Source organism: Lemur catta, chromosome 17 (assembly GCF_020740605.2).
Source record: "Lemur catta isolate mLemCat1 chromosome 17, mLemCat1.pri, whole genome shotgun sequence".
NCBI classification, from domain to species: Eukaryota; Metazoa; Chordata; class Mammalia; order Primates; family Lemuridae; genus Lemur; species Lemur catta.
In genome coordinates, this window is record NC_059144.1 from 15,299,773 (window position 1) to 15,325,080 (window position 25,308).

The following is a 25,308-nucleotide window of genomic DNA, read 5'->3' on the forward strand; positions in this document are numbered from 1 at the left end:
GGGTGGGCGGGGCCCGGCCCGGTTAAGAAGAGCGTGGCGGGCCGCCGCCACCGAGGGCCCCAGGGACAGCCGACCAGCCACCAGCCGCGCGGAGACCCACCGAGCTTCAGCTGGGCGAGCAGCGCCGGGGCGCACGCGGGCACCATGGCCCAGACGCTCGCCTTCGACAAGCCCAAAGTGAGCGCGGGTGGGGGCTCCGGGCCGGCGTCCAGCGCCGGGTCTGCCCGGTGGGGGGGTCCGGGGGCCCAGCCCTGGGCGTGCAAACCCCGGGAGCGAACGCGGGCTCTGCAGGCGCTCTCTTGCCTCTGCTCCGGCCTCGGCCCGCCTCCAGGCTGCTTAATGAGGGACAACGAGGCGGGAAGGGTCCCGATCCCCGAGCCCTCCAGGTTCTGCTTGTGCGCCTGACGTGGCCCCTCCGGGTCTGTTTCTCCATCTGGCAAATGGGCTTCCTGCACCGCCGGTCGCGTGAGCCTAGGCAGGGGGCTTGACCTCTCTGAACCCCAGCTGTAAAGTGAGGCCCAATGTCCTAGCCTGTAGGCACCTAGTGTTGTGCCCGGTGCGTACTGAGCGCTCAGTGAATGGAAGCAGCTTTATACTCCAACACGATGGTGAGCGCCAAGGAGCCCAGATGTGCGGATGAGCAGGTGGGAAGAAGTGTGAGGCTTGTCAGAAAGGGGAGGGCGGCCAGCATGGCACCCCGTTCTTCACGCGGGGTGCAAAAGGGCTGGGTGGACCCTGGGACTTGGGCCCTAGCACGGTTCACTGGGGCCGAGCCCCAGCCGCCGGTCCCAGTCTCTCCGCCCCCCAGCTGCGGCGCCTAGGGGACCGTGGGGTCAGGGAGGGTCGGAGGGCTGGGGCCCACTTGGCGCCTAGGGGACCGTGGGGTCAGGGAGGGTTGGAGGGCTGGGGCCCACTTGGCCTGCTCGGGAGCCGGAGATACTGTCCAGGGAGGGAAGGGGCCCAGGAGTCCGCCAAGCCCTGCGAATCGGCCAATAAGGGCGTGGGACTGGAGGAGGGGGAGGAGTCAGCTGCGATCAGCCTCAATTTATCCCCTGAGAAATAGGAGTGAGTGGTGATGGCAGACGTCAGAAAAGTGGTGAGAATCGAGTGAGTATGTGAGAGAGAGAGATTGAGAGCCAGCATCCACCTGCCTTCTGAGGTCCCCACTACAGGAGGTGGGAGCACAGGGACAAGCCCTCCCCCGCCCCCTCCCATCTTGTCCGGGTGCCCATGCCCCACGTTAGTGCCTCTTTCCTTTGATGTCTTTTTTTCCTTTTTATTGCTCTGGGTCCCCTCTGCCCTACCCTGGGTGGATCATAAGGCCGTAGGCGAAGCCCCTTCGTTGGGAGTGAAATGGAGTTCGTGCTTCCACAGCGCTTGCTACATGCACTGGGCTCATCCTCGCGGTGCTTTTATAACAGCCCCAGAGGGATGGACTTGTTATCGTTACCCCTATTTTTTGGCCTTGCCCAATCCTCTCAACTGATTTAAGCTGGCATGTCCTGTCCCCCCCTCTGGGCCTCAGTTTCCACGCCTGGGGAATGGGGCACCACCTGCTCGTGTGGGTGTCTGGAAGCCGAAAGGTGATGTTTGAGAGTGAAGGTGGGTGCCACGTGCTTGAAGTGTGACGAATCTCATTATTGTAAGGAGGGGACTTGCCTGAGTGGGCAGGAGAAGCAGGGAGGAGTGTGAATCTCGGAGCCACTGTGACCAGAGACAGCTCCCTGCCTTTGCATGGGTATGGCAGATGATACTTAAATGTCACTGTGTGTTGATTGTTCTGTGCCAGCACATTTGAAACATGTTACCTGCATGAATTCATGTGACCCTGGTAATGACTCTGTGAGGTAGCTGCTGTCATCTCTATTTTATGGATAAAGAAACGGGCACAGAGAGGTTAACTAGGCCCCAGATCACACAGCTAGGAAGTGGCCAATTTGGGGGTTTAGCCTAGGGGGAGGCTGGCTTCAAAATCCCACGCCCCTAACCATCTTCCCTGAACTCTCCCTGCAAAAGCCTTTGGGGGTGGAGGTGTCAGTGCCTCAGGCCCCGGCCTCCTGGGACAGGAGCTCTGCCATATTCGTTAGCGTCTGGTACCTACCCCCACCTGGGGCCCGGGACCTGGCTGGCTTTAAGAGGGCAGAGCAGGGCAATGCTTTTCAAGCTGCACTCAAATCACCTGACTTCTAATGTTCTCTGATTCAGGAGGCCTGTGGGGGCTTGAGACGCTGCACTTCTCGCAAGCTCCCAGGTGACGCTAATGCTGCCCATCCACGGACACACTTAGAGCAAGGCCCTAGGTGGCTGCCTACCTGGTTTGATTGTGTCACTCCAGTGAATTCTTCCTAAGCACCTGCTGGGCACTGGAGGGCGTGGAGGTTGTGCCCCTTATCAACCCGTGTCCACAGAAGGCACTGGTGCCATTCTGTGTCCTGGAGGGCGATGCTGATCACATGGCTATTGTTATAATAATGGCCGCCCTTTGAGTAGTGTAGGTACCAGTGATTTAGCTCACAGAATCCTCTGGATGACTCGACAAGGCAGATGTCTTCATCCCCATTTACAGATGAAGAAACTGAGGCTTAGAGAGGTGAAGGGACTTGCCCGAGGCTACATAAAATCTGAGAGCCTTGAAGCCGTAGACTGGCCCAGGCTGGGACAGGGCAGTTTCTAAACTGTCCCTTCCTGGTGCAGAGGGGGGACTGGGGCTAAATCACCAATGTGCTTTCTCTCTCTCATATTTGAATGTTTACTCTGCACGAGGTGCGGTTCTAACACTTGGCATATATTGACTCATTTAATGCTCACAACAGCCCTCTGAGGTTGGTCTTATTATCTTCATTCGCGTAGGAGGAAACTGCGACTGGGAGGGGAAGAAACTTGCCCAGGTCACACGGCCAGAAAGCAGCAGAGCTAGACCTGAACCCAGACCTACCTAAAACCACAGTAGCTGCTGTTAACTGCTATGCCAATTTGCGACTCCCACTTTGTGCAAATAAAAGGGGGGCAGGATGGAGGGAAGATTTGGGATCAGGGTGGCAATGTGGGTTGGGCCGGTGCTTGTCCTTGGGCTTCAGACAGACTGGAGTTCACTCCTTGCCTCGCCACTTAGTAGCTATACCTCGGGCAGATAACCTCATCTTTCCCCTCTGTAAAATGGGACAATAAAACCAATGCTATGCCTGGTTCTCCTACGGCACCTGGCTGGCACCAGCAGGGCAGGCCCTCAGGGGTGTGTTTCCTTCCGGGAGGCTGTGGTTGACTCTGGGAAGCCTCCCCACCTGCAGAATCTTTCTCTTTTCTGGTTTTTCTCATAGAAAGCCCACCGGTTGCCCTTCTTGGGCTTTCGGTTACAGAGCCACCTGTTAGAACAGAAATACCCCTGGGAGGAGCCTGCCTTACCCATTTCGACTCACATGGCAGTTGCGGGGAGGGGGACATGAAGGAGATTGGGTTTCAGTGAAGCCTTTGGCTTGACAGAAGAGGAAGCGAGGCTCAGAGGAAGTGGTCTGTGGTCACACAGGGAGGCAGGGAGGCCAGACAGCCTCCCGATTCCATATCCAATCTCGGGTGGGCTTGGCATGGGGGGGGCACTGTGAGCTGCGGGAGACTTGTCCACTTGCCCAGGTGTCCTCGGGGTCCCTGTGCCACCCCCTGGGGTGGAGGAGGGGAGGACAGTGGACTGGCATGTGACAGCAGGGGAGAGCAGGCTGGGGGTCCCAGAGTGAGGTTTGAACCTCCATTTACCCGAGGTGTTAAGGGCTCACCCTTACTCCTCAGTGTTCTAAGGCCCCAGACCAGGTCTGGGGGGAGGGGATAACTTCTGTGCTCTTGGTGACCAGGGAGGTACATTGGCCAAGGAATTTGAACCTGGACACTGGCTGGGGCAAGGCTGCTTGGGTCTGAGTCCTAATCTCCCACTTACCAGCTGGCGGAGCTTGAATAAGTTACTTACCTTCACTGTGCCTCAGTTTCCCTCTCCAAAATGGGAATTGTACCCACCTCACAAACACCAAGTGCAGCCCTGGCTCAGAGCAGACACACCAGCGATACAGCTGTTGGTCGGCAGCGTTATTGCCTGGTGGTTAATCCTCCTGTTTAGACTTTACCACCACTGACTCAGCGCCTTGCTATGCGGGATGTGGGGAGTGTACTGTGGCAGTTAAGACCCCCGGCTTTAGAGTCAAACAGCTTCCCGGGGTGGTGCTCACCAGTCTGGGACACTCATTAGTCTTTTGTGACCTAAGGCAAGTTCTTAAACTCTCTGAGCCTCAGTCTTATCACCTGTAAAATGGGGATAGCTGTGTCGTGTTCCTAGGCTGCCGCTCCGCGAGGTCCCCCTCCAGCGGAAGACACAACTTGCCTTCTGTGAAACCTCTGTGGAACCTCGTGGCAGCTGCAGAGGACTCGGGCCCCAAGTCAGCAGGGACACTGGGGGACTGCTCAGCCTCCTCCACTCTGGACCTTGGAGTTGCAGAAGCCGGGATGAGGCTGCGCACAGAGGACTGTCTGCAGGAGGTGGGGCTGAAAGAGTTTGTCAGCCCAGGGCTGTCCTGTCTCCTGGCCTTACCCCGAAAGTCAGCTGGGAGGCCCTGGTGGCATGAGGCAGTGACCCCTGGCACTGCCTGGCTCACTGCGAAGAGCAGGGCAAGGGAGGGAGGGGAGGGATGTCTGGCTGGCGGTGGGCACTGGTGGCTCATCTGGGTTCCGGCCTCAGTGCTCAGGCTCTGAGGGCCGATCAGGCAGCCCTGGCCACTCTGCCCTGCTGGTTCCCTGCCAGGCCCACGGTGGGGAGATCAGCCCCTTCCTTGTAGCCCAGAGAGGACCCAGCATTGCTGACTTAGGACACGGAGAGGAGAAAACAGTCGCCTCATCGTTCAGCGCATGCCAAGCACTGCGGGCGCAATGTGATGACACAGGCAAGGTCCCTTCTCTCAGGAAACTACTCCTGGGGGAGACAGACATGTTAAATACATGAGCAAAAATAGCAGGATGAAAACAAAAAGGAGCAATGTGTTTGAGGTAGAAGTCAGGTTGGATTTGCCCGGGAGGTAGGCAGCCCTGCTCGCCCTCCAGCGACTGGGAACGGGAGTCGGGTCTGGGAGTGACTGCACAGGGGTCCAAGACCTGGGTCTTCATCCTGGCTCTGCTGCTGACACGCGTCTGACCTTGGGGGAGTGAACCCCCCTCCCGGGCCGCATCTGGCTGGCTGGTGTTTCTTGAGAGCAAGGACTTGGTGCGTCTCTGCAGTGCCCACACAGTGCTTGGGGCTTAGTAAATATTTGCTGGTAACTGAGGATGCTTCCTGTTCAGATTAGCTCTGGGAGGATTTCCTGCTGTGCGAGGCTGGGTGGGCTGTGAGACTGCAGAGAGCACGTGCAGTGGGAGGGGGCGTGAGACGAGTCTATGAGCTGTCAGAGGGCCAGGCTCAGGCTTGGCGCAAGGGCCAGGGAGGCAGTGTAGCCCCTGGGCGGCACTTGGGCAATGCAGGCAGAGGGACTTGGGTTCCAGTCTAGGTGCACCACCGTTGATCTGTGCAGCCCTGGGCAGGTCACTGAACTTCTCTGAGCTTAGCGTGGCAAGTCCATTTCCCCATCTGTAGCATAGACTATTGTGTACGTTGCCTGGGGGTTAAGATTAAATGCAATGAAGAGTCTGATAATAGTAGGTAGCTGCTTCTATTATTATTATTGCTGTAGTATTGGTGTCTGAGGCTAGGCCCGCAGAGGCAGTATGGTACAGTGGTTAGGAGCTCAAGAATCAGACCTGGGTTCATATTGACTGCATCACTGACTGTGTATTTTGATGCTTATTTGAGCCTCAGTTTCCTCATCTGTAAAATGGGAGTGAAGTCCCTACTTTACTGGTTACAAGGATGCAGTAAGATAATGCAGGTCGGTAGTCTAGCACACAGCAGATACTCAAAAGTTAGAGGTCACTGTTCCATTTCCCTGAATGGGGCCAGGAGAGCAGGGTCCGCACCCCACTGTCATCCGGGGTGGCTGATAGAGTCTCCGTGGGTGGTTGCAGTTTCTGGGAAGTGGCTGCCTGTGGACGTGCTGCCTCTGCCCCCTCTTGAAATCTGTCTGGGCAGCTTCCCAGGCAGCCACAGAAGGGATGAGACCTGCAGGCCATGCTGGGCTGCTGGCTCTGCCCGCCCCCTCCCGAGGCACTCCTGCCCCCTGCAGGCCCCCCTGGGACCCTCTGTCCTGTCCTGCAACTGCTGTGTGGCGTGGCTCCTGCTTACGGAGCACCTGCTGTGTCCCAGGCTGCAGCAGGTACTTCCACGACAAGTTACTCATTTCCCATCTGAACTACCAGCTTGGTGCTCAGTCACAACAGCCAGGAACAGCTTTTTAAAAGGGGACTCCCCTATAGCTGTGGTCCCCAACCCCTGGGCCATGGACCCAGTACCAGTCTGTGGCCTCTTAGCCACAGCAGGAGGTGAGCAGCGGGCAGTGAGCTTCATCTGTATTTACTTTATGCCCGCTCCCTGCCCCCCGATCTGTGGAAAAATTGTCTTCCATGAAACCAGTCCCTGGTGCCAAAAAGGTTGGGGATCACTGCCCTATAGAAAATACCTGGGTAAATCCTAGCACTCTGGGAGGCCGAGGCGGGAGGATCGCTCGAGGTCAGGAGGTCGAGACCAGCCTGAGCAAGAGCGAGACCCCGTCTCTACTAAAAATAGAAAGAAATTATTTGGACAACTAAAAAATATACATAGAAAAAATTAGCCGGGCATGGTGGCACATGCCTGTAGTCCCAGCTACTCGGGAGGCTGAGGCAGGAGGATTGCTTTAGCCCAGGAGTCTGAGGTTGCTGTGAGCGAGGCTGACGCCACGGCACTCACTCTAGCCTGGGCAACAGAGCGAAACTCTGTCTCAAAAAAAAAAAAAAGAAAAGAAAATACCTAGGTGGGAAATCCTCCCCCATCACTCTGGCCTCATTCTCGCCACCAACTCCCCACTGGCCTCTGGTTCAGACACTTCGCATGTGCAGGGCCCTCTGCCCAGAGCCACCGTCCCGCTCCCTCCTCCTCTCTTCTCCCTGGATAACTCCTCCTCCAAGTCTTTTCTGGATGTGCTTTCTGCGGTGCACCCCCACTGTGTGTCTATCTCATAGCACTTGGTTCCGCTGCTCATCACGGGTTGTGACTCTGGGTCCAGGAAGGCAGGAGGGGTGACACGGTGCTATGGTAACCAACACCCCCAGATTGAGGGGCTAAAGCAACCTAGGCGTGCCTGGCTCTCTCATTGCTTGTCCATCACGAGTCTGGGCGGGGTGGGGGTATGTTCTGCTTGTGGCTGTGACTCAAGGCTGCAGGCAGATGGGGCGATTACCATCCTGAACATTGTCACAGAGTGAAGTGAGAGGTTGGGGGCATTGGCATTTGAATGCTTTAGCCAGAAGTAGCCATGCAGACGGCCCCCCGCAGCCACACTGGGGGACACAGCACCAGTGACCCCTCCCTGATCCACAGCCTGATTCTCTTGCTCTCAGAGGCTTGTCTGAGGTGAGGCCTGGTTTTGCCTCTACCTCCCTCCTACCTCAGTACCCTTCGCTCAGCTTCAGCCTCCCCGTGAACATTTGACACGCCCAGGACACGCCTGCCTTCCAAAGCAACCACAGCTGCGTGTCGGTCCCCTGGGCTGCAAGATTCAGTACTCCCAATGCTGAGTGTATTTTGAGAACTTGATAAACATTTGGCCGAGTAGGAATTGAACTCGTTTTTCCAGGGACTCCAACAACTCAGTTGAGTCCGAGCCTGGGTGTGAGGACTGCTCTGTCCTCTGCCAGCTGGGTGACCTCTGGAGTCCTTCCTGCCGAGAGGACTTCTTGTCTCTGTTCCCTGCTGGCTTCCCGTGGGGCTGGGTTGGGTTTCCTCTGCCGCTTGTGTGTGCTCTGGGGACGCCCTGGGGCCAGCAGCTCCTCGGCTACATCTTTGCATGTAAGAAATGTCCAAGTCTCCAAGTGCCAGAGATGGCCTCCCCCAGTTGGAGATGTCAGCTGAGAGTTTTCTGGATCTGCCCCTGGCCAGGGGAAAAGCTCACTTGTCACCTGGGACAGGCAGATGACAAGGTCCCTTCCCCACTGCCCCCCAGCACCTGCTGTGTGCTCCTATTGACAGCGCTCGGTAAACACCTGGCTGAGAGGCAGGGGCTGTTTCCCTTGGCTCTGCATGTCTGCCTACACTGTCTTTTAAAATCCTTACAGTTCTTGAATGGGGAGGTGTAATATCCCATTGTTTTTCAGTTGAGGAAACTGAAGTTCAGAGAGGTCAAGTGTCTTGTCTGAGGTCACACAGCCGGAGAAGGGGCAGAGCCAGGAGTCAAGCCAGATGGGCTGTCTCCAAAGGCCCTGCTCCTTAAACTTGGCTTTGTGTGCAAATAGGGCTGAGCTTATAGATGATCATCAAGAAGGCCAAGTATCCAGCACCCTTTCCAGAGTACTAGAAAGATCTTGTATTGCCTAATGTTGATTCCTGATAAGCTACGCTTGAGTAGCACCTGCCGTGGAAAATGGATCCTCGCGTCTGAAATATGGTGTGGATATTCACCAGTTGGGATGTCCGGGCAATCCTTTCTGTTAAAGCTGGGTTTTATCTCGTGAGTTCACTGGGAGCAGGAGCAGCCCGCATGGCAGCTCGGGCCTAGTCGTTCCCACAGGACCCTGGCTGGCCTCGTGGGTAAGAGCACGAGCTTCGGACCCGGGCTTGGGTTAGAACCCTGGTTCTGCCACTCACTGGCTGTAGCTAAGAACGAAGGCACTGAGGTGGGTTCCTGTTTTCCATTACTTGCTCCCTGCGTGGTTTTGTGTGAGATATTGAACCCTAGTGTTGTCAGTTGTGAAAGAGATAACACCTGAACCCACCCCGCAGGTGAGGACTGAACAAGACAGTGTGTGGCGAACAGAGAGACTGAACAGAGAGTGTAGCGCAGTGTACGTGTAAGTGCCTAGTGAATCGTGGCAAATGGTTATCGTGATTAGTGCTAACATTAACCCTCTGAGAGAGCCGTCGGGCATTCATAGGTGTCCTCTCTCTCTCCTTCTCTCCGGCCCCCCCTCTCCTCCTCCCACCCCTCTCCCTTTGCAGGTGGAACTGCACGTTCATCTAGATGGAGCCATCAGACCCGAAACCATCTTATACTATGGCAGGTAAGGGCAGATAAGAGCCCTCCCTCCCCAGGATTTGGGCAGGGTCCCCAGTGCTACCCATAGTCCCCTGGAGAACGCCAGCGTCACTGCTGCTTCCTGTATCTCTGTGGGAATCAAGCCAGCCCCCCGCCAGAAGAGGTGGTGCGTGGGGACATAGTTGGAGACGCATAGCCCGACTCCTGCACCTTCTGGGCCTCTGACTCTCATCCTCCTGCTGCCAGGCCGGCCGGGCCAAGGGAGTTCCCAGGGCGGAATCAGCCACTGTCCTTTGACTGGGCCAAGAGCCATGGCAGGTGATGGGCCCACACAGGATGCCGGGTACTGCCTGCTGAGCACGTCCCAGTGCTGGGCTGGACTGTGCCCGCTCCTTCCATCCCTCCAAGCTTGGACGGGGAGGACGTGCTGCCCCCCACTTTCCTGGGGAGGGAGTGGGCTCTGACAGGTGAAGACAGTTGCCCCAGGCCACCCAACGAGTTCGTAGTGGAATCAAGAGTTGAATCTGTAGCTGTCTGACCCCCCATTTTACTACTACATCATGGTAATGATCTGCTAGGAGCCGAGGCAAAGTGGCTCACCCTCCCTGGGCCCAGATCTCTGTGTCTTTCAAGTGAGAACACACTTCCTGGCCCTTGCGGGTGAGAGTGAACCCTCCCAGCGGGGGAGACTCGCCCCCTCCTCCCAGAAGCTCCTCTCTTGGGACCAGCATTTCAGAGCAGGGGCTTTGGAGGCTCAGTGGTCTGCATTCAAATCTGGACATCTCATTTCCTCTCTGCAACGTCAGTCTCTATAGGTTGAGGGGGTGAGAGCAAGGCCTTCCTCCAGAGCTGACCAGGGAGACAGGGCCCCTCCTCCCAGCCCACCCATCGCGGCTGGAGTGGAAGAACTCAGCCTCTGCCTCGCGGTCTTGAGATCAGCTCTGGGTCCAAATCTGAACCCTCTGCTCCATAGACCAGAGTCCCTCAGTTGTCCAGAAACCTGTTCCTTAGGCGAGAACTAGTGATCCGTGGGGGGTTGCCCCCAACTCGCGGGAGCGTCCCTTCCAGTGCCCCCAGAGAGCTCTGGGACGTCCACTTATCTCCGTCTTGTCCCACTCCCCGTGACCTTTTCTGCCCCAGGAAGCTGCCATTGATTTAATTTTTGTTTAACTGTATAATACAAGCACATCAGCATTTACTGTGTGCCGAGCATTTGAGTGCTTCACCTGGGTTAACTTATCGAATCCTCACGACAACTTGTGAGATAGGGACTCTTACTGACCCGACTTGCAGATGAGGAGCCATACCGTGGTGGGTGAAGGAACTTGCCTCGTAAGCACAGGGCGTGGTGGTCTGCCCCTGAGTCCATGCCCCTGACCTTGCCCCTGCAGGTTAGAGGTTTGGGTGAAGTGGTAAGGCACATAGAACGCTTAGCTCGGGGCCTGGCGTAGGTTAAGTGCTCCATAAATGTCACTTAATGATAATGTTATTAACTAGAACCTTACGGCTCTGGCTAAGTGGAGTGAAGCCTCTTGGCTTATCTCTGCCTGGCCTTTGCCCATGTTGAGCCACCAGCTGTTGTCACAGACCCCTAATGAGGTCACTTAGGTGGGGCACCAAGATGGGATCTAATCGAGGTGCTCATTAAGGGGTCATTGGGTGCTCATCAGCGGGGTCAGGAAGGCGACGATATCCAGGGCAGGGTGGAGGGAAAAGCGAAAGGAGCTGACGGCATGGGCTGGGCTGGTTTTGTGTGTCCCAGGTCACCCCCAGGCCCTGGGGAGAGGCTGTGACAGCTGCCAGCTGGAGTTTGACCTGGAGTCAGGCTGGGGGACCTGGGAGTGGGTCACACTCATACCAGTGCCCGTAAACACAAGCCAGAGGCCAGGTGGGGTCAGGCCAGGAGGGAAGAAGGAGGGGAGCCCCCGGCCCGTGTCACCCCCAGGCCAATCCAGGGGCCCTCTCTGTCTCCGACTTGGGCCTGCCTCGTTTTGATCGTTCTCACCTGCTTTCTTCCTTCAGCGCCTGTGATTCTGCACCTTCCAGGGCCTCTGCTCCCTCTCTCGCGGTCTCCCTCACTGCCCTGTCGGCTCTTTCTCCAAAGCACATTCCAAATCTGGCCGTGCTCTCCCCCTGCACCACCCCAGTCTGAGACGCCACCGTCTCTCACATTCGCTGTGGCCTCCTCATCCACTGGGCCTGCAGTGCTGTAGTCAGAGCAGGTGTCTTCAAACCTGGTCTGACCGGCTCATCCCCTGCCGGAAATCCTCCTACACCCCCCTGTCTCGCTCAGGGTCAAAGCCAAAGGCCTCATGTGGCCCTTAAAGTCCTGCAGAGCCCACCTTACCTCTCTGACCTCTCTACTGCTCCTTGCTTAGTCCACACTGGAGGTTTCCCAAACATGCCAGACCTATTAAACACAGAGAGGCTGGGTAATTTGCCCAAGGTCACACAGCCTTTAAGTAACAGAGCTGGGATTCTAACCCAGGCCATTGGGCTTTGGAGTCGGCTATCTTTCCCATAACACATGGTAGTCTCGTTTGTTCCTTTTTGTATCCCTACAAAGGCAATATCTGTGTTTTACTGACAAGGGCATCGAGGTCCTCAGAGAGCTCCTGCCTGGAGTAATGTGGTAAATAAGGGCAGGACATGGCCTCTGCCCCCCAAGGCCTGAGCTCGTCCCCTCCCTAGGCTCCCTCAGGGTGAGCTCTTGGTGGCGGTGTTGCCACCAAGCCAGAAGAGGACCAGATGGAGCCGCGGGGCAGCCGCTATGGCCCCCTGGGGAGCAGGGAGCCTCTGGGAGCAGAGCTGGGCTGAGGAGCCCTGGCTTCTGCGAGGGGCTGGGGGTGGCGGGAAGAGCAGGGCCCTGGGAACGACTTTCTAGTTGTCTGAGCAGCTTCCGGGGCCCCGTCCTGCACGCGGGATGCTGGAGGGGGTTTCTGCGTCTCCTGCCAGGCCGCTGCGTTGGCTCCTGGCTTCTGCTCTGGTTTCCCATTTTGTTCCCCGTCCAGCAGCCACAGGAGGTTTTAAAAAGATAAATCATGTCATGCCACCACCCTGCTTAAAATGCTCCAGTGGCTTCCCAGCGCCTTCAGGACACAGTCCCAGCCCCTCCCTGGCCACAGCCTGGCCCCCCTCCTCTCTGGCTCCCGTTGGCCACTGTTCCCTGTGTGCCCCGCCACTGCCCACAGCCTAGGAAATCCCCCTGCCTGTCCGTCCTCTGACTCTTCTGCTCAAATGTCACCTCCTCAGGGAGGTCGTCCCTGGCTGCCCCATCTCAACTGTGTGTTAAAAAGATCTTTCTTGGTGACCATGGCGGAGGGAGGCTGGAGACGATGAAACCAAGCAGAGAAATATCTAGAAAGCAAAATGAGTTCTCGGGGACTGGCCATTGGTAGGCAGGGGGGATGGTGGAGTTGGAGGGAGGCCCCCGCCTCTGGCTTGGGAAGGTGGAGGAGCCACGTGGAAATGTGGAACCCGGGTGGGGCGAGCTTTGGGGGAAGGGGAAAGGTGGTCAGACACAGGGGCCTGCCCTGGTCGCTGCTGTCTGTCCAGCGTCTGGCACGTCATAGGCCCCCCACATGATGGTGTGTGGACGGAGACTGGAAGCTGTGGACCTGGGTGCAACTGTGGCAGGAGCTGAGTTCATCGGGACAGGTGTGGAAAAGGCAGAGTCTGAGAGAGCAGGGACAGAGGGGAGAGCCCGGCAGGAAGCGGTGGGGTCCTGGGAGCTGGAGGAAGGCCACCGGGAGAGTCACACACCGCTGGTCCAGGGGCCCAAGGCAAATGTGGCCAGTGGGTTTGGCAATGTGGGAGCCAGAGCCTTAGCCTCACCTCCCTGCCTTCCACCCGCTGATTCCCAGGATATCCAAATACAGCATTTAACAACCGGTACAGGCTCTGCAGGGGCCACAGTTACTGGGCACAGCCTAATGTAGGTGACTTTGGGGCATGCTGGCCGGCACTGGGGGGCTCTGCGGGCACTGCGCATCCGCCCTCTGGGTGCCAGCACCGCACAGGGTATCCTTGCTCGCCTGCCTCACAGGGACTGGGGCTGGCGAGGGCTGTGGTGGGCTGACCGGCGGGTGGCGGGCAACAGGGTGACACCTTGGTGGAACCTACTGGGCACTCGCAGGGACTGAGGCTACCAGATGGGGAAGAGGGAATATTCAGGGGCCTAAGGAACAGATATTTATGTAGGAAAACATTTTAATAACAGAGGCCATTAAAGAACTTAGACACTATTTGGTCAAACTTCTATTTGGCAATTTCCTCCTGTCTGTGTTTTGTTCTTGCTCTGTGGATGCTTGGATGCTTGGGCCTCCTGATTTAATCTTCTAATCTTAGCTGTTTGCTCCTATTTTTTCATCGTCTTGTCCTAATGTTCTACTTCCTGGAGGATTTCTTCACTTTTAGCTTCCTCTCCTTTTATTACATCGGATGTTGCCGCCATGTCTCCTTACATTTCCAAGAGCTCATTCTTGTTATCTGTTCCCTTCTTACAAATGGACTTTCTTGTTTCAAGGATGTAATATCTTCCCTGCTCCTTGAGGGATGTTCATTTTGGTTTTTTTTTTTGAAGTTTTCTTTTGTTCTCTGCATTGTTGCCTCAGAGTGTCTTTTGTCTGTTCTCTTGTTTTGTCCCTCACGTTAGAAGCATTCTTTTTTAAGACAGGTTCTTACTCTGCACCCCAGATAGAGTGCAATGATGTCATCATAGCTCACTGCAACCCCAAACTCCTGGGCTCAAGCGATCCTCCCACCTCAGCCTCCCGAGTAGCTGAGACTATAGGTTCATGCCACCACGTCCAGCTAATTTTTCTATTATTTTTGAGATATGGGGCTTTACTACGTTACCCAGGCTGGTCTCGAACTCCTGGCTTCAAGCCATCCTCCCGCCTTGGCCTCTCAAACTGCTGGGATTATAGGTGTGAGCCACTGTACTCAGCCAAGAAGCATTTCTTAACGTCTGGGGCTCTTTGGCTGTCACTTCTATCTTAAAAGTGGGGAAGGCTCAGGGTGTCCTTGTGATGCAGGCAGAGTCAGGATGGGAGGAGGAGGGAGGGGCCTGTGCAGAAGGGAGGGAGCCCCCCTGAGCTCGCACCTGGCTTCCTACAGCTGGGAGGGGGCAGAGATGCTAAGGAGGCTGCAGGCAGAGCCCGCTCTGAGTGTTGCCGTGGTCGAGCCCTGTGCAGGGCTGCGTGCAGCGGGGAGAGAGCTCTGAGCCTGACGGCAGGCTCCCTGGGCCCCACCCATGGGTCTCCCAGTACAAGCCTCTCTGATATGCCGGCCAGATAGAGGGCAGAAGAGGGACCGACTGGCGCCTGCCCTATCCCTGTTCCAGGAATTGTGACACTGCAGTTACTGCCCCTGATAACCCCTGACAGGATGTAGGACCTGCTGGCTGTGCCCACTGCTGGGGCTGAGGAAGTTGTGGGCTTGCCCTGGCTCTTTCCCTGTCTCTAGCCATCAGCCCACCGGGGACATGGACGGGGCGTGTGTGCGTGCATGCACACACACTGCATGCACACAAACAGCCTCCACCCACTTGCCCCCTTGAGATGCGCTGACTTGTGTCTCAGGGACAGGGGTGTTGGCAGGATTCTGGTCCTGGCTCCATATGCCCTGGGCCTCGGTTTTCCCATCTGTCTAATGGAAGGAGTTGCATGGAGGAAAGTGTGGGGTCCTCCGAGGAGGCTGTTCCATCCCGCCCTGTCAAGCCTGGTTGGATCCTGCCCTGGGTTGGGTCGGCCACCTTCTTTGTTTTGTTTCCAGGAAGAGGGGGGTCAGGCTTCCAGCCAACACGGCGGAGGAGCTGCAGAATGTCATCGGCATAGACAAGCCGCTCACCCTCCCGGGCTTCCTGGCCAAGTTCGACTACTACATGCCGGCTGTCGCGTGAGTTGCCCCCAGCCCTCGGGTCCTGCACCAGCGTGGGTCCCTGTGCCTCCGCCTGCAGGGCCAGAGAAGGCGCTTGAAACCACAGCTCTCCTTCTCACCATCCTGTACGCTTGAGTGAATCTCTCACTCAGTGCCTTCAGGCCTTGGTCTTCCCTTCTGGAGTGTGGGTGTGATGGACCAAAATCACTTCTATAGAGAAGTGGCAGATACAGATCCTAGTGTCAGACGCTTTCATGCAATAACTGCGACACTGGGCAAAGTTTACCTTCTCTGGGTTTCTGTTTGCTCTTCTAGACAGTAGGGCCTGTGATCTACCTGCCTCATGGGGCCGGGTTTGGAACGGACCCAGCCCTGTCCTCAGCAAGCCCCTGTCGCTTTGGAGATGATTGCTACCGTTAGTGACAGGCACTTGTATCTATCATTGCTTCCATTTTGTAATAGCAGAACATCTCCAGAATCGTCCTTCCCTTTTGTAGTTGTCAACAGTCCTGTGAGGTAGACACGGTCCTCGTTTGCTGACAGGGGAAATGGAGGCTCAGGGAAGCAGAGGAGGTTGCCCTGGGCCGTGCTGCTGGCAAGGGCTGAAGCCCAGGTTCGTGCCCTGGTGCCACCTCAAGCTTCCTGGCCCCAGGCAGGCTTCCCTGAGGCAGGCGAGAGTTGGGGCCTTGGCAGTCAGTGCTGCGGGAGCTCAGGAGTGGGGAGGTAAGGGGCTGGGGCAGTCAGGGGAGGCTTCCTGGAAGAGGAAGGGTGGGCCGGGCCCTGAGGGATGAGAGGGTGTGACACTGTCCAGAGGAGGATGTGAGGGCCGGTTTGGCGGGTGGGCCGGGCACGGTTGTTGGAGACCAGTGGAGAAGGCGTGTGAGGCGGGCGAGGGCACTGGCCGGGCAGCTGGCAGGACGGGCGTGGGGAGCCCTGGAAGGCGTGGGCCGAGGCTGCTGCCTTCTTGCTGGAAGCCTGTGGGCTCAGCCTGGGAGGTGCTGACACGCGGCTGCACAGACACGCGGCTGCCTCCCTGGAGTGCGTCTCCCCAAAGACTCCCCCACGACAGCACCCCTGCGTAGGGGGAGCTCCGGTATGCGCCGAGCCACCGCGTGTGGGCTTGCCACGTCCCACGCCACCGCAGACGGGAGAGTCCCAGCTCCCTGAAGGCCTGTGCTGGGCACACTGTTAGCCGTCGTCTGCTTGGCCTTTGGGGCCACAGCCTACTGAGGGTCTGACCTGCCCAGACCTTGGGCCGTCCACGGATGTCGGGGAAGAAGCCCTCGGCCAGGGCGAACCGGGGCCCAGAGAAGGCGCGGGGTCGGGCAGTACAGGGCTCGAACACAGGGGTCTTCCAGCCCCTGGTGCAGGGCTTTGTGCTGGGAGGGGAGGGGGGAGTCGGGGAGGGGGGAGAGAGACAGGGTGGGGTCGGGTGGGTTCTCGCTGAGGCTCTTTTTTTTCCTGTCTTGAGTCGCTGAGGAACGTTACTGGGTACTGGAAAGGCCCAGAAGTGGGGCTGGGAGCGTCTACAGAGAAACCTCAATGGTCCTTAAACCTAAGCCAGCTCCCTGCCCCGGAGCCCCCAGTGTGGGGAGACAGGGTGGCCGGGTTGTGGGGGGTGGAGTGAGCCTCGGCCCAGGGAGGCCAGTCACCTGGGGGGGCTGAGACCCAGGATCCAGGCGCTCCGCCCACCCCCTAGGGGAACAGCACCCATCCATCCTCGGCCTCGAGGCACGGGGGGGTCTCCCAGGGGCCCCTCCTCCTGGGAGAGCCCGATTTCCTGGGGACAGTGCACCTTCTCCCCACCCCGGGCTCTCAGCATACTTGTTACCTTCCCTCACATTCTCGTAACCGCTCCGTTTCACTCTTCACGGTGGGACTTGCAGCGAGGCTCAGTCCACTGTCATCTGATCAGCTCGTTTGTCATTTGGCCTGCAGTGGCCCTCATGGGTCAGTTTGTGCCTGACTTCTGGAGCCAATGCTCAGTAATAACTAACGTGCTTGGAGCATTTGTCTGCCCCAAGAGCTGGCCTAGGTGAGGTTTATGAAGTTTGACTCATTTGTCCCCACAGAAACTCCATGATGTAGGCGTCGGAGTGGGTGACTAAACAAGGGTTACACGGCAGATAAGTGTGGGAACAAGGGTTCGAGTCCATGACCGAGTCCCAGGTGTCTCCCCTTCCAAGAGTCCCTCTGGACTTGTCCATCTGTGTCCTCACATTTCTCTTCCCTGCCGGCCTTACACCGTCACCGACAAACACTTGGCCGCTGCGTCCTAGGCACTGTCCTCGGCCGAGAGGTAGGGCAGTGATGAGACAGATGGAGGGTCCTTGCCTCATGGAGACCACGTGCTGCTAGAGGGGAGAGGAAATCGGCTAATAAGCCGTGTGACATAGAGCGTCGAGGTGCGATAAGGACCGTGGAGAAAGCAAAGTGCAGGGGAGTGGTGGGGGGGGACGCTTTGTGCTAAGGTACCTGGGAGGCCTCTCTGAGGCGGTGAGGTTTGGGCAGGGAAGAAGGCAGCAGGGGACGAGCTTGGGGGAGAGCGTGCCACAGGGGGGCTGCAGGCACAAAGGCCTGACTGTCCTTGGACGGAAAGGAGGCTCTGGTGGCCTTGGAGAGTGAGCGGGAAGGAAGGTGCTGGAAAGGCCAGCAGGGCTGGATCGTGCAGGCCTTGTGGGCTGGGCTGCGGAGTTGGGATTGCGAAAGGGGCTTAGTGGGGAGGAGCGATAAATATACTCTCATGTTCCTAGAAGACTGTTCCAGCCGTGTGCCGTGAACAGTTATAGGGCCACGCCTGCGGATGGGGAGGCCGGTTAGAGAGGACGGGGCTCGAGCCAGGGTGGAGGGGCGAGAGTTGGCACGTGGTTTGGAAGTAGAGCTGACAGGACCTGCCGAGCGTCTAGGACCCTATCCAGCAGATGCCGAGAGCTGGAGGCCGAGGGACTGGGGACAAAAAGTGGGTTTGATCTGCCAAGGGTTGGGGACAGCCTTGTTTGCTCCTGGAGCTCCCAAGGGGTTTGGGGAAGGTTGTCCCCAACCCCTTCTCTTCCCTTCCCAGGGGCTCCCGGGAGGCCATCAAAAGGATCGCCTACGAGTTTGTAGAGATGAAGGCCAAGGAGGGTGTGGTGTACGTGGAGGTGCGCTACAGCCCGCACCTGCTGGCCAACTCCAAAGTGGAGCCTGTCCCCTGGAACCAGGCCGAGTGAGTGGGGCCCTGGTAGGGGCTACACTGAGGTGTGGCTGGGTGGCCCCACCTTGAGACCAGAGGGGTGGACTGTTGGGAGTCGCTGGCCCAAGCAAGACCTCGGTCTTGCCCCCGATCTGGTCCGTGGCCTCGGAAAATGGGTTTACCTCCAGCACGAGATGGGGTTGCCGTCCCTCACCTTGCTTGGGGGTCTGTGTTTACCTTGGGCAAAAGCGTTTAGCTGTCTTGCAGCCCATAGCTGCGGACATAGTTCTGCTGCCCAGGTGTGTTAACCTGCTTAGCCAGTGACTCTAGGGTCCTGCTCTAACCTCGTCACTGAAGTGAGTCTGACCCATTCCTCACCCCCTTGCCTGGACCCCCACGGATCTCTAAGCGGCATCACAAAACCACCTTGTCTCCCACTTTCTGAGCTGTGATTCTGACACCCGTGGAAAGGCCCGAGCTTAGCACGCTGTCCATCCGGGGGCGGGGAGGGCTGTCTGACACCACCACTCCCCTCCCACTGGGATCCAGAGTGCCCAGACAGCTCTGAGGAAGCTGGGGTGTGGCGGGGGTGCTGGGCCTGGGTTTGTCTGCCAGTCCTCCCCAAAGACTCCTCTTCCTCCTCTGTCCCAGCCCCAGGGCCGCCCTTCCGGCCTTCCCTTTGCCTCAAGCCCTCCCCTGCTCTTTCCACACAGAGGGGACCTCACCCCAGACGAGGTGGTGGCCCTAGTGGGCCAGGGCCTGCAGGAGGGGGAGCGAGACTTCGGGGTCAAGGCGCGGTCCATCCTGTGCTGCCTGCGCCACCAGCCCAGTGAGTAGGATCCCACCCGACCCCAGCCCCCACCTCCTGGCCTGGCAGGGGGGCTGTACCTCGTCTCACCGGCACCCCTGACCCATGGTGTCCCCTTGGGCCCATGAGCAGGAACTTGGTGATTCCTGAAGCCACGGAGGCCTCCTAGGCAGACTCAGAACTTCCTGGTGACATACTTTTCTCCCCAGGGAGACCAGGCCTTGACAGCCACGTGGCCTGCAGGTAGCTCAAAGCCAAAGGAGCTTAAACAATTAGGGGGAGGAAATCTAAGCTAGGTCTGATCATCCCCCAGTCCCCTCTTGAGACCCTGTGGGCCAGGCCTTGTCCTGCCTGGGCCACCGACCCCATGAACAGGTCCGATTTCCGGGATTTCTAAGGGGTCTCCCTTGTCACTGATGCTGATCAAATCTCTAGGGCAGGAGCTTCACGGGCAGAGCCCCACTGTGTGACCCCAGCAGGTCATACGACCTCTCTAGGCCTCAGTTATGTGCTGTCTCAAGGAGACAGTCGTATGTCCTTCATTCCTCCACCCTAAGGGTCAGTGAGAGCCAAAGCCAGGGCTTAATGCCAACCTACAGACCTACCTGCAGAGCACCTGGCCTGCGTTTGCTGCGATCCTCGCGGCAGCCTGGGAGGTGGCACTGCCGTTGTTTATTCCCATTAGATGAGGAAATTTGAGGCAGAGAGAGGTGAAGCCTCTTGCTCCCAATCAAGGAGGCACAAAGTCTTGATTTGAACCTAGAGCCATCTCATTCCAAAGCCTGCGCATGTTCATTCTGCTTTGACTACTTCATGATGACTTTATTGGCTAAGATGACACGATACACTAGCAACACGCTTGGTACGAGTGTGGGCTGGACTGAGGGTTCAGCGTTAGATGGTGTGCCCTCCATCTCCTCATCCGCTAAGTGGGGTGAGCCCACCTTGAGGGTTGCTATGGGCACCAGGTGCCAGAATGGCCCTGTCCCTGGTGCTTTACACACATGGCCTCAGCAGGGCTTTGCCACGACCCTGTGCGGTAGCTGGTAGTGCTCCCTCCGCGAAGGAAGGAAACTGAGGCACTGTGCAGTGCAGTTTGCCAAAGGCCACGTGGTTGGGACGGGGCAGTTGGGGTCTGAAGATGAGACACTGGGCCCCGTCTCGTGCTGGCCTTGGGGAGGGGCGGGTGGGACAGCGAGCAGGAGGCTGGGAGGTCTCTCTCCTCGCTGCTGCTGACAGAGCCCGGCGGGAGTCTCGCCCGCAGACTGGTCCCCCGAGGTGGTGGAGCTGTGCAAGAAGTACCGGCAGCACACCGTGGTGGCCATCGACCTGGCGGGAGACGAGACCCTCCAAGGAAGCAGCCTCTTGCCCGGCCACGTGCAGGCCTACGAGGTGGGCCCTGGGCGAGCTCGTCTCCTGCCCACGGTCGGGAGAACAGGAGCGTGGAGCTCCGGAGTTCCCAAGTGTGCCTTGGTTGGGTCTGGGGGCTTGGAACTGGGCATGAAGACCCCTTGGTGTTGGGAGACCTGTCGTAGAACCTGCTTCCACCTAGGCTTTGCTGTGTCACCTCGGGCGAGTTTCCTCTGTGGAGGTGACCGAGTTGGAGAAGACGTCCCAGGGGTCCCTTCCAGCCTAATGACGGCTGTCCTTCCTGTGGAAGGGGTGGGGCGTGGTGGTGAAGGGCGGATGCTCTGGAGCCCCACGGCCCGGGTTCAGAGCTTGGCTCTGTGCTTCCTGTCTGACCTTGGTCACGTTACCTAACTTTCCTGAGCTCCCCGCCTGTAGAACGGGTGGGATGATGGTCGTATCAGGTAGTGCATAGACACCGTCTCACACGGTGCTGGCCGATACATGACAGCTGCCGCTCAGGCGATGATGGGCCGGGGGGAGACCAGACTTCCCGCATGGCTGACACAGGCCATCCTGCCTGTGGGTGGTCCAAGCCCACAGCATGGCGGAGGCAGGGCTACTGGGCCTCCTGAGGCTGCGCACGACCTGGCTCTCGCCCCTCCAGGAGGCCGTGAGGAGCGGCATTCACCGCACCGTCCACGCCGGGGAGGTGGGCTCGGCTGAGGTGGTGAGAGAGGTGAGGAGCCGGGCTGGCCGCGGGGCCGCCTTCCCCCTGCCCTCCCCGCCTTCCCCTGCCCTTCCCCTGCCTTCCCCTTGCCCTCCCCCTGCCTTCCCCCTGCCCTCCCCCTGCCCTCCCCGCCTTCCCCTGCCTTCCCCCTGCCCTCCCCGCCCTCCCCCTGCCCTCCCCGCCCTCCCCCTGCCCTCCCCCTGCCCTCCCCCTGCCCTCCCCACCTTCCCCCTGCCCTCCCCGCCTTCCCCCTGCCTTCCCGGCCTTCCCCCTGCCCTCCCCCTGCCCTCCCTGCCTTCCCCCTGCCTTCCCGGCCTTCCCCCTGCCCTCCCCCTGCCCTCCCCGCCTTCCCCCTGCCCTCCCTGCCTTCCCCCTGCCTTCCCGGCCTTCCCCCTGCCCTCCCCCTGCCCTCCCCGCCTTCCCCTGCCCCACACTCAGCTCCACTCTGCTTCCTTGCAGGCTGTGGATGTACTCAAGACAGAGCGGCTGGGACATGGCTACCACACCCTGGGAGACAAGACCCTTTACGACAGGCTGCGGCAGGAAAACATGCACTTTGAGGTGAGGGGCCAGGGAGTGGGGAGCAGGCATCCCTGGCTGTCCTCCCCATCCTGGACAGAGAGGTAGAAGGCCAGGTGGGTTGCAGGAGCTGAAGGGGCAGGTGAGCCGGGGCGGGAGTGGACAGTGGGCATCAAAGTTGCTAGATGGTGGAGGGAGATGAGAATGCCGAGCTCGTGGGAGCCAGCAATGGGGGGGCCCATGGAGGGGTCAGCATGGCATGGAGCTGTCCCTGCCAGCCTCACACCTGCTCTTCCAGGTCTGCCCCTGGTCCAGCTACCTCACTGGTGCCTGGAAGCCGGAAACGGAGCACGCGGTCGTTCGGTGAGCTCAGGTCCCATTCAATTTTGTTCCAGGAAGGCCCAAGGATGGGAAGGAAATGTAGGGACCAGGCCCCAGCATATGCCGGTCTCTTAGATATGAAATCTCTGACTCCTTGGGAAGCAAGCATCGCTGTCCTCATCTTACAAATGAGGAATCCGAAGCTCAGATGTGCTGTAATTCTACCGAGGTCATCTAGCTACTAACTAGCAGAGCTGGGGACCCTGTAGCTCATTCAGCTACAGCACGATGCCCTGCTCACCCGAGGGAAGCTTCCATACTCCCAACCCTCTCAACTCTGCCTCCTGGGCATCACATCAGGAGGCATGAGTCCCTGCCGCCTGCACGTTACTGCTCCTGGCACCTGGCCCTTGGGACCTCTTGGCGCCTCTGGGCGTTGGCCTGAGCACCCTCTTGAAGCTTTCCCCTGGGTCTGTCCCACCCTACCCTGCTCCCAGCCCGCAGCCTAACCAGGGCCAAGGCCCTTCTGTCATGTGACCGAGCCCTGGGAGTGGCATGAGGCCTCAGGAGGGTAGAGCCACTTTCCCCTGACGCAAGATAAGGACAGCAGGAACTCAGGGTGACCATGGTCAGGCCAGCGCTGGTCTGTCTGCCAAGCTCATGAGAAGGGAAGGAGCCTGGGCTGATGTTCTGATGCCTTAGGGACATGGAGCATGTGGCACCTGTGGAGCACGTGGGTACAGAGCCCATGGGCTGGAGGAGGATTCAAGAGCGAGTCATCTGCACAGATGTGGTGGCTGAAGTAGAAGTGATGGCCCCAGGAGATGGTGGAGCAAAAGGGCCTAGGATAGAACCCTGAAGGACAGTGACATTTAAGGGACAGGCAAAAGAGACAAGTAGGAGAAAAGCCAAAAGTATGGTGTCAGAGGAATCTGGGGGAGGGGTTTCAAGAACAGCCTACAGTGCCAAATTCTGCTACACAAGTCAACTAAGGTAAGAGCTAAGAAAGATGCATTAGATTTAACAAGATGGTGGTCAGGGATTGTGCTAAGAACAGTTTCCATGGTGTGTTAGAATAGCCAGAGCCCCGTGGGACTGAGGATGATGGGGGCAGGGTGCAGAGGGGAGGGCTCACTGGCCTCCCCAAGCTCCCGTTCTGCCTGTCACATCAGGCCCCTCTGCTGCCATGGCCCAGCTCTGGACTAGCAGGGTGGCCTTGGACAAGTCACCCCAGGGCTCTGTACTTTGTTTCCTCCTCTGTGCAAGGATCCAGATCAGTCTAAGGTTGCCATGAGGCTCAAAGGAGGGTGAAGGTCAGTGTGTACTGACTTTATGAAAGAGTAAAAGGAGGCTCCCTCTTGCCCCCTCCTCCCGATGCAGGTTCAAAAATGACCAGGCTAACTACTCGCTCAACACAGATGACCCGCTCATCTTCAAGTCCACCCTGAATACCGATTACCAGATGACCAAACAGGACATGGGTTTTACCGAAGAGGAGTTTAAGAGACTGGTGAGTGGGCATTGCCCTTGACGCTCGGGCCTGGGAGTGTGAGGCCTGCAGGTCCTGTCCGGGGCCTGGTACCTCGGGAGATGGGGAGTGAGTTTGCCTAAACAGTCCAAGACGGGCCGGACCTAGAGTCGGGAGCTTTCCACAAGGAAAACATCTTTGTGCTGATGTCTTGACCTAGGACCAGGTTTTTTATCCTTTGCTTGGGTTAAGTGCCCTCAAAGAATCCAGCAAAAGCTGTCAACCCTTCCCCAGAGAGGCATGCCCAGCTATGAAATTCCATACCCACACTCCAGGTTGTTCCCAGGTCCCAGGCTGTGTGAGTCAGCTCATGGCCTCCCACTTGCCACCCTGCCTCTCCGTGGTTTCTCCAACTTCTCACATCCCTGTGTCATGTAACGCCACATCAAGAACACAGAACCTCATGGTCTCTACTCTGGCACTAGCTGCCGTGTGACCTTGGACAAGTCCCCCCTCCCTGAGCTTACCTGCCCATGTTCAATGAAGAGGACAGATTACCACTAGATTGCCAAGGGCTCCCTTCCGTGCTCTCTGGTTCCATGTTGTCTGACATTCTGGCCCTTCCAGAACATTAATGCAGCAAAGTCCAGCTTCCTCCCGGAAGATGAGAAGACAGAACTTCTCGACTTGCTCTATAAAGCCTACGGGATGCCATCTTCAGCCGCTGCAGGTATGTTCCTGTCTGGGTTTTTGGGCTGTTGCCTTGCCCTGGCTCCAGCCTGGCTTTCTGGGGGACTTCTAGCAACATGCCCGTCCTCTCTTGGGCAGCACCATGAATGTGGTTAGCGGGCCCCGGCTGGGAGCAGCCTCTCGTCAGATTGGCTTATTTTCTATATAACTGCTAACCTGAGAGGCTGGTCTAAGCGGGGAGACTTTCTCAAGTCCCAAAGGTCTGGGCAGTTTGGGGCATCTCCATGGCTGCCCAAAGCCAAGGGCAGGGAGTGTAGGGCCCAGGTCTGTTTGCTCCTTTCTTCCTGTGTGGCCTTGGCAAGGCGTCTCCTTGCTCTAAGCCTCAGTCTTGCCACCTGTAGAAAGAAGGTCCTTTCTGGTTCTGGTGTTCTGTGATTTTTACAACATCCCGGGTACTGAGAGTTTCCTGATCTCTCTGCTCCTCTGACCTGACAAGCAGAGAGGCAGCACCCCTGAAGACGCCACGGCCACCTCTCCGAGCCCGTACCCCGTGGAGTCTACACAACTCTGTGGGGTCAAGCAACCCCTGCGTTTATTCCTTCCAAGAAGACTATGATGTTGATAGTCAGCTACTACTGCTCTTGAAGCCCGTGCGCCCGTTTCGGTACACACATATACCTCGGCATGGCCACATCTCTCCTCTGATTACGTGCCCTTCTCAGGGACCAGGGCCCTTGCTGGTGGGCATGGCTGAATCTGAAACCCTCCTTCTATGGCAACTTGTACTGAAAATCTGGTGCTCAATAAAGAAGCCCATGGCTGGTGTCATGCAGCAGGTGGCGTGTGGTGCTGTGGTTGTGGGCTGAGACTAGGAGACCTGGGGCTCCTACACCCAGCCAGCCGGCCCAGCAGCCGGGTCCTGGGGCCCAAGGGAGGCTGTGAATGGGAAGCCCTGCCTAAGAGGGACCCACAGCCTGTCCTCCCTCCAGAAGAAATAAGGTTTCTCTTGAAGGGTTGTCACTCAAATGCTCCTTGAACTCTCAGCCCCGCCTACTCTAAGCTTCTTTCTGGGTTGTTGAAGCTGTTGGCGAGGGTGAGATGGAAAAGGCCTCGTCAGACATGGGGGCCTAGGAGTGGCGCCGGCCTCTGCGGAATCCCTGCATCTTCTCGGTGTGTCCTCCTGTGGAAGCCTGGAGCGAGGCCAGCTCAGTGTGGACCTGGAGGAAAGAAGGCCCAACCCTT

General features: G+C 58.0%; 1 protein-coding gene across 4 annotated transcripts; it reads left to right on the top strand.

Moving 5' to 3' along the window:
- Nucleotides 1-24,898, top strand: ADA (adenosine deaminase). 4 transcript variants are annotated; one of them, XM_045529164.1, is made up of 13 exons: nt 45-177; nt 8,879-8,946; nt 9,095-9,156; nt 14,907-15,029; nt 18,073-18,216; nt 18,897-19,012; nt 20,256-20,383; nt 21,006-21,077; nt 21,528-21,629; nt 21,886-21,950; nt 23,289-23,418; nt 24,004-24,106; nt 24,468-24,559. In XM_045529164.1, exons 4-13 carry the CDS (start codon nt 15,016-15,018, stop codon nt 24,551-24,553), a joined length of 960 nt encoding a protein of 319 aa, XP_045385120.1. In that variant the 5' UTR covers nt 45-177; nt 8,879-8,946; nt 9,095-9,156; nt 14,907-15,015; the 3' UTR covers nt 24,554-24,559. The 4 variants fall into 4 exon arrangements, with proteins under 4 accessions (XP_045385118.1, XP_045385120.1, XP_045385117.1 ...); XM_045529162.1 differs by lacking the exon at nt 8,879-8,946 and having other exon boundaries at nt 1-177; XM_045529161.1 differs by lacking the exons at nt 45-177; nt 8,879-8,946 and adding an exon at nt 396-644.
- Nucleotides 24,899-25,308: the final 410 nt, after the last annotated feature.

Excerpts from the sequence above, each read along its gene's own strand:
- ADA (XM_045529161.1), top strand. The coding sequence starts at position 579 with ATGGAAGCAGCTTTATACTCCAACACGATGGTGAGCGCCAAGGAGCCC. Across the intron at positions 21,078-21,527 it reads CGGCTGAGGTGGTGAGAGAG|GCTGTGGATGTACTCAAGAC; the intron begins GTGAGGAGCCGG and ends GCTTCCTTGCAG. Across the intron at positions 21,951-23,288 it reads ACGGAGCACGCGGTCGTTCG|GTTCAAAAATGACCAGGCTA; the intron begins GTGAGCTCAGGT and ends CTCCCGATGCAG.